The sequence below is a fragment of the Rhinatrema bivittatum genome, chromosome 2 (genome assembly GCF_901001135.1).
Source record: "Rhinatrema bivittatum chromosome 2, aRhiBiv1.1, whole genome shotgun sequence".
Lineage (NCBI taxonomy): Eukaryota > Metazoa > Chordata > Amphibia > Gymnophiona > Rhinatrematidae > Rhinatrema > Rhinatrema bivittatum.
The window spans coordinates 375,275,989-375,290,587 of NC_042616.1; the positions used below are offsets into that span (position 1 = coordinate 375,275,989).

At 45.5% G+C, this 14,599-nt stretch overlaps 1 protein-coding gene across 1 annotated transcript in view; it reads left to right on the forward strand.

Annotated features, from left to right (window-relative positions):
• The window catches only part of LOC115083294 (dynein heavy chain 5, axonemal-like), a 1,259,434-nt gene that overhangs the window by 1,194,536 nt on the left and 50,299 nt on the right, over positions 1 to 14,599 (forward strand). Inside the window, exon 67 of the mRNA XM_029587102.1 lies at positions 8,580 to 8,788. Coding sequence (XP_029442962.1) covers positions 8,580 to 8,788 — 209 coding nt within the window. The remainder of the gene's footprint in view (positions 1 to 8,579; positions 8,789 to 14,599) is intronic.

Genomic DNA, 14,599 nt, shown 5'->3' on the forward strand with positions numbered 1-14,599 from the left:
TTAAACTTTCAATAAGGGCTGGTACAATATTATGTTTTAGACAAGACCCTGATTGATTTTTAATGAGAAAGTGTCTTGTGCCTAAAAATCAGGAGTTGAGTGGGTGGGAAAGACAGACACTAGAATTAACTATCTTTGGCTTGCTTATTATTTCAGACACACAAAATCTGTAAAGAATATATCCCTTAATTTCACCTTTCACCAAACTTTTATAAGCCCAAAAATTTCTGAAAACTATACTTACCAATCCTCTTAAATCACGGTTAAATTAATCTTCACTCAGTCAAAGGAAGGATTTGAGATTCTGCACGTGCTTCTGGTCCTCCTCTACTGCAAACCATGCGGGGCCTCTGGAAGCTGGGGCGTGGAAGTCAATCTCTGGATCGCTTGTGGTGACCTCTGGACTCCTCTCCCGGGGGATGCTGGGAGCAGTTTGCAGATGAGCCTTCCGGTCCTCCTCTACTGCAAACTGTGCGGGGCCTCTGGAAGCTGTGACGTGGAAGTCAATCCCTGGATCGCTTGCGGTGACCTCTGGACTCCTCTCCCGGGGGATGCTGGGAGCAGTATGCAGATGAGCCTTCTGGTCCTCCTCTACTGCAAACCATGCGGGTCCTCTGGAAGCTGGGGCGTGGAAGTCAATCCCTGGATCGCTTGTGGTGACCTCTGGACTCCTCTCCCGGGGGATGCTGGGAGCAGTTTGCAGATGAGCCTTCCGGTCCTCCTCTACTGCAAACTGTGCGGGGCCTCTGGAAGCTGGGGCGTGGAAGTCAATCCCTGGATCGCTTGCAGTTACCTCTGGACTCCTCTCCCGGGGGATGCTGGGAGCAGTTTGCAGATGAGCCTTCCGGTCCTCCTCTACTGCAAACTGTGCGGGTCCTCTGGAAGCTGGGGCGTGAAAGTCAATCCCTGGATCGCTTGTGGTGACCTCTGGACTCCTCTCCCGGGGGATGCTGGGAGCAGTATGCAGATAAGCCTTCCGGTCCTCCTCTACTGAAAGTACAATCTTTGACAATTGGAATGAAAGGAAGGATTTTCAAATTACAGAATTCCACCAATTGTAAAACTACATGTGTCATTTATATTGCTGTCTGCCTTTGCAACAAGATTTATGTAGGCAAAACTATCAGACAGTTCAACAACAATTTAGGGTAGTCAGCAGGGTTTTAGGGGTCAGGGCTAGTAGAGTAAAAGGGAGGCAGGTTAGGTAGGAGATTTAGGAAGTCCACTCCTATACTGCGGTGAACTGGGAGGGAACAGGAAAATAGGCCTAATGCGTCACTGCGCGCATCTACTAAAATCCCCCCACTTGCACACGCGAGACGGCATTTGCGCGCACATGTGCACTTCAATATAAAATCATGCACACGAGTAGTGGAGTTTATAACATGTGTGCAATGTGCGCCCAAGCGCGGCTCTTAAAATCTACCATAATATTTATGTCGGCTTCTGTGCCATTCCCCAAGAAAATGCAATTGACATTCAGCATTGTATTGCTGCAAATCTGGAAAGACCAGCCCCCCTTCCTCCTTACTACAGAGCAATTTTTTAAATCCCACTCAAGCCCGTCTATCCCTCCAAATGAAATTAAGAAACACAGATTTAAGGGAGGCAAGATCTGCATTAGATAACCAACACAGAAGCATATGTAATCTATAAAGAAGTTTTGGCAAGATCATCATCTTCAACAACGCACACCTCCCCTTGAAGGAAACAGGCAGTTCACACCAGATCCGCAATTGATCTATTTTCTCCATGATCTCCTGAATGTTAAAAGGCTATAATTGAGTAAGGTCCCTTGGTATCCAGACTCCCATATATTTCAATCTGTCTTCCGCCCATTTAAAAGGAAACAGCCCCTCCCATCTCTATGTAATATCAGGATCTAAGGCGAGCACTTCTGATTTGTCACAATTCATTTTTACCCCTGCAAAAGTTTGAAATTTAGTAAAAAGCTCCTGAATCACAGGCATGCTGACAATGGGGTTCACTAAGAAAGAGCAGCATATCATCTGCAAGAAGAGAAATTTTAATAAAAGCTGAACCCACTTGTATACCCTTAAACTCATCTTTGCTTCACAATTTAATTGCCATTGGTTCTATAACTAGTTTAAATGGGAGCGTGGACAAAGGACATCCCTACCTCACTCCATGGCCTAGCCAAAACTTTCAGAGACCAAACCATGAGAAGTCAGGTGCTTGGTGTACTACATCATATATGTAGCCACTGTATTATTATCATCTTGAAATCCATAATTATTCATGGCCCAAAATTAATGATATGGGTCTAAGAAACCATATCCAAAGGATCTTTTCATTTTTTAGGTAGCAATATTGTTAAAGATTGGTTCATTGCTTCAGGGAGAGTGTCTATCTTCAACTAAGTAAGTTGAGTCCCATAGCTAAATTAGCTATGGGACTCAAAAGCAGATATTTTAATAATTTATAATATTCAGAACCAAGCCCATCCAACCCCGAAGCTTTCCTCAGTTTCAGCCTCTAGATAGCCGCAAAAATTTCCACATCACTTATCGGCTTATTATTCTATCTGAGGAGAGCATCGGCCACTTAATACCCTGGAAAATTTTACAATGACTTTCAGCATTCCCCCCTTGAGCACTGTATAATTTCATATAAAATTCTACATAACTTTCTGAAATTTTTTATGCTGTATATCGAATCATGCCCATCTTATCTTTAATACCTGAAATAACAGCTCTTTGTCCTTTTATCTTTACCAAATTTGCTAGAAGGTTTGTAGCATCATTGCTATATTTGTATAGTGTATACTTAAAGAAAGTAAGAGATTTCTTAGCTTTCTGGAAAAGCAAAGTGTTAAGCGCAGCCCATGCAGAATCCTAGCTCTGTTTATCTTCTGCAGATAGGGCCGGATTTTAAAACCTACGCGCAGGCGTAGATTTGTGCGCGCAACCCAGCATGCACAAATCTATGCCCGATTTTATAACATGTGCGCGCAGCCGCTCGCATGTTATAAAATCCATGGTTGGCGCACACAAGGGGGTGTACATTTGTGCACCTTACACGCGCCGAGCCCTAGGGGAACCCCGATGGCTTTCCCCATTCCCTCCGAGGCCGCTCCAAAATCGGAGTGGCCTCGGAGGGTGCTTTCCTTCCGTCCCCCACCTTCCCCTCCCTTCCCCTACCTAAGCCGCCCCCCAGCCCTATCTAACCCCCCCATGACCTTTTTAAATAAGTTGCACCTGCCTCCGGGCAGGCGAAGGTTGCGCGCTGGGCGAGTGCCGGCGAGCGATCCCCGGCACAGCCAGTGTGCCGGAGGCCTCGGTCCTGCCCCACCCAGTCCCCACCCCTTTTTTCAAGCAGCAGGACATACGTGCATCCCAGGGCTTGCGCGTGTTGCCGAGGCTATGCAAATTAGGCTCGGCGCACGCAGGAGAGGGTTTTCACAGTTATGTAATATACGCACGTAACCCTTTTAAAATCCGCCCCACAATGTATTTGCATGCTAACTTTGAACTTGCTTAGCAAATTGTGTAAGCCTTAAAATTTCAGCATTGTTAATTTTAGTCTGCTTGGCTACATAAGCAATCGTGTGGTCATGCATAACAGCCTTACTCATCTCCCACAATAATAAGGGTGAGATCTGATCCCTATCATTGTACTCCAAATATTCTTGCCATTTATCCTACAAGTAAATGTGAAATTCCTGACATTGATATAGATTTGGGTCCATTTGCCATGATGATATTGTGCCAATCCTTGCTTCAACCACCCTTGAAAATAATTCTTGAAAAATCAAGATATAATCTAGGCGAGAATAGCATTTGTGGGGATTCAAATAAAACATGAAATCTTGTTTTTCCCAATGCAGCACAATCATATATCTAGGAGGCCTAGCTCTTTACTTACTAAATTAACCCCTAAATTTTCCTGCTCCAGTTTATATTCTCTTGACGGTTTACAATCTGTATGAGAGACAGCTACCACATTAAAATCTTCCCCTAATATAATTTTATAAATAGGAAACTGCAGCAAATTACCAGCCGTCCATTGCTCCTACCATGTAACAGGGGCCGACCAATGGCACCGGTAGCCCCTGTGACATAGTAAGGGCAAAGGCTATCGGTGCCATTTTGAATACCGGCAGCCGACAGCCCGAGTGCAGGAGATCACTCCGGAACCCCGCTGGACCATCAGGGACTTTTGGCAAGTCTTGTGGAGGGTCAGGAGGGTGGGGGGTTTATTCGTTAGTGATACGTTGTATTCGTGGGAGTTCGCCATATGTTTCGTGACCCCCACGAATACAACAAATATGGCATATATGTTGCGGATTGCCAATACGTTGCAAACAAATGCACACCCCTATTATTTTGTGTATTGTTGTTCTGATCATCAACATGATTTGCCAGTTGCATATTTTTGGTTTGTACCTCAGCAATTTTTAGCTCTGCCTGAACCAGCTAGTTTTCTTGCCCCAGGATCCGTAATTCTGCAGCTTCTGCTCGCCTCACATGAGAGTCCAAGCTGTCTTAATGTCCTCCGTTGCTGTTTGCAATTTAATGAGCCGGTCATCCAACGCCACCTGCCATGTGTTGTGCTTCTCCATGATGCTGAGTTGGAACCTGACACTCATACCTCGATGATGCCAAACCAGTAAAACTCAGAATTGTTTCCCACACTAACAGCACTCGAACTTCAATCAGGGCAACCAATTTAGAAGTTGTATAAAGCAGTTTTTCAAGACTCCATGGGGAACTTGTCAGGAGCTTCCTGCCCCTGCATCCATTCAGCACACAGCCATTACCGGAAGTTGACTGGACTTAATTCTGAGACTCAGCTGCTATATGGTTATGCTTTATTTAATGAAGGTGTAGAGAACCTGTTATGCTTATGCTATGAATAAAGCTTGCATTGAACGGGAAGAGACCTGTGTGTAAAATAATCTGGCTAGCAACCTGACACGTAAATACAATGACTGAAATCCAGCTCTACAGCCCTTGAATACCCGATAGTGAGGGCCTTTGTATGTATGTGAGAGAGACAGTACGTGAAAGTGAGTGTGTGTGTGTGTGTGTGTGAGACAGCAAGTGAGATTGAGAGAGAAATAGCAGTTGAGAATGAAAGCCTAGGTGTTTGTGTATGAAAGAGACATCATTTATTTATTTATTTATTTATTTGACAGTTTTATATACCGACGTTCTGGTAACATAGTTACTAATCACTTCAGTTTACATTGCAACAAATAACTTGACAATATATAGAATAATGTCTTACAATGAACAAGGTAGGATGAACTTGGATAAATAAATAATAAATAATAATAATAAATTAAAATGAACATATGAGAGAGAGAGAGAGAGACAGTGTGTGAGATTGAAAACCTGTCTTTGTGTGTGTATGGAAGAGAGAGACAGCATGTGAGTGTGAGTTTGATGGTGTGTGTCTATGATTGAGAGAGAGCATTTGAGAGTGAGTGCCTGCATGAGTGTGTGTGTATGTATGTATGTATATGAGAGAGAAAAAGACAGTACGTGGGAGTGAGAACCTGTATGTATGTACATGTGCGTATATCTGTTTATGAGAGAAATACTGTGTGAGAGTTAGAGAACTATGTTTGTGTGTGCAAAATGGAGACAGTGTGTGAGAGTGAGAGCTTGTGTGTGTATGAGAGAGAGAGAGAGAGAGAGAGACTGTGTGTGAGAGTGAGAGCCTGTATTTGTGTGAATGAGATGGAGACAGCATGTGAGAGTGAGAGCTTGTGTATTTGTGTATGAACAACGGCCAGCATGTGAGCATGAGAGTCTGTTTATATGTGTATGGGAAAGAAAGACAGTGTGTGAAAGTGAGATCCTGTGTATATATGTGTGTGTATGAGAGAGAAAAACAACATGTAATATTGAAATTGAACCCTGTTGCGATGACTGTTAACATTCAGCAACCTACTGCACCAGTTCCTTCCATCACGGACGGCGGCCACGCTCCTCAGCGGCATTCCCCAGTGGCAGCGCAGGTTGATGCACGCCGCGTCATGGCTCCTCCCACCACAGCACTTCATCGCTTTCCCTGGATGTCCCCGTGGTAGCGCGGGAACTGGGACGATTTAAACGCTACTCTTTAGCACAGCATTGCCTTAGCTACAGGCATGCTTGTGCTGGTGCTGCTCTCAGATTTGCTCGCTTCCTCGTTGAACCAGATGTTTCCTTGGACCTTCTATTGCTTGCTACCTGCCTCTTTGACCCGGATTGTGGCCTGGACCTTCTCTGATCGACGGCCAACCCAGGGGTACCGGATTACGCCCTTGATGGGGGTAACTTGCCCTACCCAGGGGTAGAGTCTACATATTATCAGGACTTGTGTCGGAGGCCATGACTCCAGTATATTCAAGAAAATCTGGCTCGGGGATTTATTAGATCCTCCTCATCTCCAGCAGGGGCCAGATTCTTTTTTGTCAAAAAGAAAGATGGATCCCTCTGACCTTACATTGATTACAGAGGTCTAAACGCCATTACAAAGAAGAACCGGTACCCTATTCTGCTTATTTCTGAACTCTTTGATTGATTGAAAGGCGCACAAATTTTCACAAAACTTAACCTCCATGGAGCATATAATTTAATACGAATTCAGGAGGGTGATGAATGGAAAACCACTTTCAACACTCGAGATGGACATTATGAGTATCAGGTAATGCCATTTGGACTCTGCAATGCCTCGGCTATATTTCAAGCCATGATCAATGACATCTTTCGAGACCTCTTGTATTCTCACATTCTGGATTACTTGGACAACATCCCTATTTTTTCCAGACAAGTTCTCCAGCGTCTTCAAGAGAACCAATTATATGTTAAATTAGAGAAATGCTTGATTTACAAAGAAGAGTTACCTTTCCTGGGGTACATTGTCTCCCGGATGGGGCTTCACATGGATCAGGGAAACTCAAGGCCATTGTTGACTGCCCTCACCCCAAGGGTCTCAAAGCCCTACAATGTTTTTGGGGTTTTTCCAATTACTATCATCAGTTTATTGCAAGATACTCCACTCTGGTAGCCCCTCTAATGGCCATGACAAGGAAGGTGGCAGAAATTCAGAAGTGGTCTTCCGAGGCTGTTCATACTTTTCAGTGTTTAAAAGAAGCATTCATCAAAGACCCTTGACTACAACGTTTGGACTCTACTAAAGCTTTCCTTATGGAGGTCGATGCCTCAGCACTAGGAGTAGGGGTTATCCTTCTGCAACATTTGGACTCAGGGAAACTACTTATGTGTGCTTATTTTTCTAGAAATTTTCTCCGGTGGAGAGAAATTATGCCATTGGAGATCGAGATCTCCTAGCAGTAATTTGAGGTGCAAGGTTTTTATTGCACATACCAAGGCAAGAATGAGCATTATTTTTAAGCCGGGTATGTTGGGTGTGATCTCAATCTCTAAAATTTACTGCTACTGCTCTTCTCAATACTTGCACAGTACCAAATGACTTCTTTCTGAAGCTTTTACAATGTAATATATACAAGCAACATACTGAGGTGAGTTTGGAAGTTTTTTAATCAAGCAAATGATGCCTAAAAAGTTAGAACTATTTCTGTATACTTAGGCCACATTTTTTTTATCTCTGATTTCATCTCTTTGTACTTGATGATCTTCTTTCTCTCCATACATACCATACATAGTACAGAAAGCCACTTAGTATTGGCACTTGTATTAGTAATGTTGTGGTTGTCATTTTCTTCTTTAACATTATGTATAGTTGTCTATAGTATATACTGTCATCACAGCTCTTCAATGGGTGTGAAAGTGCTGATCACACTGTGCTTTCTATCTACTAATTTATTTTAAGAGGTGACATGAAACATGACTGGCATCATTCCATCCTGTGTCTTCAGATTTATCAATTCTTTTATCAATGGCATGGATTCCCACATGCTTAACTACATCTAGTACCTGCTTACACAATAGGAGATATAATAGGTGTAAAGGTATAATTAAATGAGATAGCTCACTTCCCCAATGCAACTGAGGCTTTTGATTCACCGGATATTTGGTAAACGTCTCTTTATATGATTGTTGCTGTGGAGTTAACCATGACTATGTCCGACTATTCACTCTCCAGAGACCAAAATTTATTTGAGTGGTTCAAGCCCAGTATGAAAGTAACTTTCACATCCATGCAGATACTGCTAGTTTGTAATCGTTTTCCATGTCTCTTTCATAATTAAGAGTTGATATGGTCTCCAAAAACTGGATTCAAAATAATGACGCACCATGTTATGTTGTTCAGGACAAATATATCTGATTTCATTACCCAGATCCTGCTTCTCAGAATGGCAACATACATAGCTCCTGGGAGAGTCTCAGTTATTACTCAAGTCAGAAGTGATTGCTAATGGCTGGCTTAAAGCATGCATTCATCTGGGTTTCCAAGGAAACTACAATTTTTACTTCTCACCCAAAGGACTGCCATAACTATCACTGGGCTAAGGGAAAGAAATTGAAGATGGGGGAGGAAACTCAGGTGACCACTAAGGAAGGCATATAGGTCAGGAAGCCCAGAAGATCATGTGGAAGACTGACAGATCCCAAAAACTCATAATGTGTCTTTTTTTCTTGCAGGAACCATCATCATGTCTGAAGACTTGAGAGATGCTCTGGATAACATGTATGATGCCAGGATTCCAAAACTGTGGTTTAAAATTTCCTGGGAATCAGCTACCCTAGGGTTTTGGTTCACTGAACTCTTGGAGAGAAACCAGCAGTTTCATACCTGGCTGTTTGATGGCAGGCCTAATGAGTTCTGGATGACGGGATTTTTTAATCCACAGGTAGTTTATTCATAATTTCTCTACTCCTGCTTCTAAAATATTTTATGCTATAAAATTATACAAGATTGTGAGATTTGTAGGATTAGTTAGTAGTGTAGTAGTTCTGTAATAAAGCTATCAGATGACTCCAGATCATCAGATACAGACCAAGTCAGCCCTCATTTTGCTTTATCATATCTATGGTTGATTAGTTCTGATTTCCCTAAGGTGCAAAATCAGGTATAGTGAATCAGCCTGTTTTTGATGACCTGGAGCGATCTGGCAATTGTTGTCCTTCATGAATTCATAGTTTTAGCCTGTTTTAGACATAACCATGATCTTTCATGTTTGTAAACTCAAAAGGGGAAAATCTTATTAATCAAAATAGCTTCCAGTTAAAAATAAGTACTCATACTTTAATTACTGTCTTGCTAAGAAAGTATAATAATATCTTTTTTTTAAAAGTATATTAGATATGCAAATTATTGTATTATAATCATATAAACTCCCTGGATGGGGTACCAAGTAAAAATACAAAATTAATTGATTAGTGTATTAATGTTTGGTCCACTGGCTTTCTGTACTGTACCATTCTGGTTGGACCTGGTGTTCTGGTGGTAGTTCAGTGTGTTTTGTTTGTTGGCTTTCTCCACAGTTTTCCCTAAATTCCTCTTGATGGGCTTTAGCATTAACCCTACATTAGCTAATGCCCATGTGCTTCTGGCATTATTAACACATGCTGTTTGCATGCATGATAGCATTACTACCAGTTTCTGTTGGAGGAGTGGACCCTTGAATCTAGGGGGAGTCAGTAGGCGAGGCTGAATGGGAAGCAGGGGCTGGCTGGATCTTTGCCAATACCTGCCCACGTTCCCCGCAGGTTGAGCCCTTGGGAACCGGAGCCGGCTGGTCTTAGGTGGGCCTGCGTGATGATCCCATGGGAAGCAGGCCAGGTGGATACTTGTATTCAGGTCTGGGTAGAAGGTCAGAAGCCAAGGATCCATCCAGGGTGTGGAGCAGGTGGGAAAGTGGGAACACAGGAAGGCAGGAATGCTGGAAAACAGGAACGCTGGAACGCAGCTCAAGATGAGCGAAAGGACTTGTTGCCAAGGTAAGCTCTGACTGTTAGAACTTGCCTTATATAGGGAAAGGCTGTAAACGTCATCAGGTGGGGCCGCAGGAGGTTTCCCATTGCAGACCCTTTAAATATGCTAGAGCTCCACGCACAGTACACCTAGTGGGACACCCAGTCAGGAGGGACGGAGGTGGCAGTGTCATGGGAGCAGCCACGGGCAACTTGGCAGCCTGAGTGAGGCAGCTCAGCCCAGGGAGGACTGCCACAACAGCAGAAGAGATGGGTGGCAGGGCTGTGCGGTGTCAATGGCAGTTTCCAGCTTTGGCGGGCAGGCATCAGAAGGTGAGCGAAGCTGACCACGGGCCTCTCCTAAGTCCCTCTCCTGGGGGGTCTCAGTTTTTTAGGGTGAGTGGCATGGAATTGCCTGATCAATTCTTTGTCGAAAATATTAGTGGCTTCAGGCCCATATCCCTCCTAGGAAAGGAAATATTCCTATCTGCGGCCTCGCTTTTGGACGTCTAGGACATCACGCACCTGATATGTGGTGACATTCTCTGTGGCGAGCTGTGGTGGTACAGGTGTCTTCCGGGAGGGCCAGGAAAGGATCAAGGGCTTGAGGAGGGACACAGGAGATGTAAGGGATTCCCAGCGATGGAGGAAGACGCAGCTGGTATGTCACTGGTCCTATTTGTCTGATGAGTGAAAATGGGCCGATGTACCCTGGCGCCAGGTGCTGGGATGGAAGCCTAAGCCGGATGTGGTGGGTGCTGAGCCACACCTTGTTGCCAATCTTAAATTGGGGTACTAGCCTACGATGGGCATCCGTGGATCTTTTAGCCCAACTTGCCGCTTTCTGTAGGAGCTCAGTGGTGTGGGTCCAGATATTGCTTGCTTAATTCATCTGTAGTTGCTTGGGCCACTGGAGATGACACTGAAAGAGGTATTGGCAACAGACGTAGTGATTATGTCCCATAAACGATGAGGAACATAATCACTACTGACATGGGAGTTGTGGGAGAATTCTGCCCAAGGTAAGAGGTGGGACCAATTGTTCTGTTGCTCATTAGCATAGACTCAAAGGATGGTCTTTAGCGACTGGTTTGTATGCCCCGCTTGTCCGTGGGCTTGTGAGTGGTAGGTGGTGGTCAGGTTTAGCGTTATGTTGTGGTCCTCTGTCAGAAATTACATGTTTGGGAAAACTATGGAGGTGGAATGCATGTAAAGTGAACAGGCTGGCTAATTCTGGAGCCAAGGGGAGCCCAAGGGGCCAAGGGGCCAAGGGGAGCCCAAGTAACGGGACGAATTGAGCCATCTTGAAGAATCTGTCAACTATCACCCAGATTATGGTGTTGCCATTGGAGTTTGGGAGGTCCACCACAAAATTAGTGGACAGATGGGTCCAAGGTTCCCTGGGGGCTGGCATTGGCTGTAACAGCCCCCAGTGGAGTCCCACCAATGGCTTTTGTTGCACGCAGGTAGGACAAGAGCACTTAAGCTCAGATGTCCTGTCGCATGTTGGGCCACCAATAATAGTGATATAGGAGTGCCAGGGTTCAAGCGCGGTCAGGATGGCCGGCTATCACTTCACTCCATGAAGTTAGCATGGGGCACATTTAAAACTAATCGGAGAAAGTTCTTTTTTACTCAACGCACAATTAAACTCTGGAATTTGTTGCCAGCGAATGTGGTTAGTGCAGTTAGTATAGCTGTGTTTAAAAAAGGATTGGATAAGTTCTTGGAGGAGAAGTCCATTACCTGCTATTAAGTTCACTTAGAGAATAGCCACTGCCATTAGCAATGGTTACATGGAATGGACTTAGTTTTTGGGTACTTGCCAGGTTCTTATGGCCTGGATTGGCCACTGTTGGAAACAGGATGCTGGGCTTGATGGACCCTTGGTCTGACCCAGTATGGCATTTTCTTATGTTCTTATGTTCTTATCCGTGAGTCATGTGACCATATTAGTACTTCCTTTTGTAATCTGCGGGGAACCACTGTCTTCCCAATGGGAATGGTCAAGGCCATAGACAGGTGAATACATGCTGGATCGATGACATGCTGAGGTTCCTCGATGGTATTCTCTGGGAATAAAGTGCGATAAGGCATCAGCTTGTGAGTTCTTATCAGCTGGGCGGTATTTCAAATGAAAACAAGCGAAGAAGAGGGGCCATTGGGCTTGCCGGACATTCAGGCATTGGGCTTGTCAGAGGTGTTCCAAATTTATGTGGTCCATATATATGGTTAATTTGTGCTGTGCCCCCTCCAGCCAGGGGTGCCATTCTTACAGGGCCAATTTGATTGTGAGGAGTTCTCAATTGCCATACTGTAGTTGCACTCTGCTGGGGAGAACTTGTGTGAGAAGAGGAACAGGGATGCAAGGTACCTTTGGATGAGTCCTGGCTCAGGACAATTCCAACCCCTATGGTGGATGTGTCCACCTCCAAAATGAATGGACAACTAGGGTTGGGGTGTCAAAGGCAAGGCACTTGTAGTTGTTTGGAAGGCTGCAATCGCTTCCAAATTCAGGGTGTTAGCCCCTTTGTGTGTGAAAGGGGCCGCAAGTGAAGAGTGGTTTGCAATGAACTGATAGTAGTAATTTGCAAAGTCTAGAAATCTCTGGAGGGCTCGAAGACCAGTTGGCCAGGGACAGTCATGGATGCTCTGGACTTGGGTCAATGGAGAAGCCAATATATCCTAGGAAGGGAAGACTCTTCCACTTGGATAAGTATTTATCCAACTTAGTGTACAGTTAGTTCTCTCGCAGGCATTTACATCCTTGCCTCACCCAGGCACTCAATCACACACAGACACACCCGCTCTCACCAAAAATGTATTCTTTCTTCACTGCAGGGATGGGATCCAGTTCCACCATGGCTTTACTCCGGTGGGCCTTCTTTTTCCGCCACCATGGGAATGGGCTCCTGTGGTGGCCTCAGTCAGGGTCAGGTTTCCTCTTTGCCGCCACGAGCTGTGGCGGCCTTGCTTCGTCGGAGTTCAAAACTGCTATTTCTCCCATCCCACCCCTGAGCTAGGCAATGCCTGCCTCACTGGCCAATCAAAGGCTTCCTCCCTTCTTCCTACTCCCACTGGTAGGTAGAAGGGAGGAGATTTCCAATCGGCCTGCATGGGGGCAGGCAGAATGAAGGAGGCTTCCCATTGGGCAATGGGGGTAGGAAGAAAGGAGGCTTCCAATTGGCCCGCAGGGGCTGGAAAAAGGGAGAAGGGAAGTGCAACGGGCAGTGGGACACTGGGAGACGCGACACACCTGCCGGTGTTTGGCGACACACTAGTGTGAAGCGACACACCGGTTAAGAAGCGCTGGTCTAGGCGGCCAACGGAAGTTGTGGAGACGGTTCCACCCAATTCATGCAGGAGCAAAGACAGTGTGTGTGCTCCATTCGGACGGTGGTAGGTTTGCCCAATCGAATTGTGGGGAGTATGTAACCATGGTATGCTCAGGATCATGGGATGCATGGATTTGTCAAGGATGTAAAACTCGATCCTCTCTTTGTGGAGAGCGCCAATCCTCAACAACACCATAGTGGTGATATGGGTGATCCTACCCAGTAAGGGGTCTCCATAGATGGAGGCAATGACCAGGGGTGTCTCAATGGTCTTGGTGGAAATATGAGGATGGGTTTTGAGATCCTTGACTAGGAAGTTTCCACCAGCACCGGAGTCCACCAGTGCCAGAACTGGAAAGGAACCAGAGTCCCAGGTTATAGTCACCGGGAGATTCAACTGAGAGACAGAGCCTAAGGTCAGGGCCCTGGCTGACCTTAGGCCGTGGAGTTTCCTGGACGGATAGGGCACTGGGATAACCGATGTCCCGCCGTGCCATAGTATAGGCAAAGGCCCGCTTGTCTCTTCCATAGGCGTTCCTCAGGAGATAATCGCCCTCGCCCCAACTGCATGGGTTCTTTGGCCTTACAGGAGCTGAGACCACAATGGCAAGAGGAGAGCATGGAAGCTTGGAGGCAGGACGGCATGCGTCCAGTATTCCCGGAGCCCCCAGTCAAGAGGGACGAAGGTGGAGGCATCACGGGAGTGGCTGCTGGTGGCATGGCGACATGAGTGTGGCAGCTCGGCACAGGGAGGACTGCCACATCGGTGGGAGAGATGGGCAGCAGGGCTGTGCTCATCGATGGCAGCTTCCAGTCGCAGCCATGGTGCCCAGGCCCGCTTTGGTGGGCAGGCATCAGAAAGTGAGCGAAGCCAACCGTGGGTCTCTGCGGTCAGCAAGTGTAAGTTTCCTGATGGTATCACTAACATGCTTACAAATGAACCTAAATAAAAAGAGACAGTAACTTTCAAAACAGCATACGTGCGCACTTTGGCATGGGTATGCCAGCGCACACCCAGATATGCGATCATTTTATAACTTGCACGCACATATGCACGCATGTAATAAAATAGACTGGCCATGCACACATGTTCACACAATTTTAAGTATGTGTGCACCTAGGTGCATAAATTGGGTTTCTATCATGTAAGTCAGGGTATTTTAAAACCGACGCACGGCCACGCTATGATCAGTTTCAGCAGTTCATCCACCAGTTCACCCAGTGTTGAGCTAGATCCTGCAAACCCCCTTGCTTTAATAGCCTGCATGCCCCCTAGTTATCCCAGACTCTTTAAAATTCTCCAAAATGACTATTTTTTTTTTGTTACACTTACACCTCCTCCATAGCAGAAGTAAAGTTACACGGCAGAGGACTGGGGCACATAATTATTTATGTGCACATCTCTTGCCTACA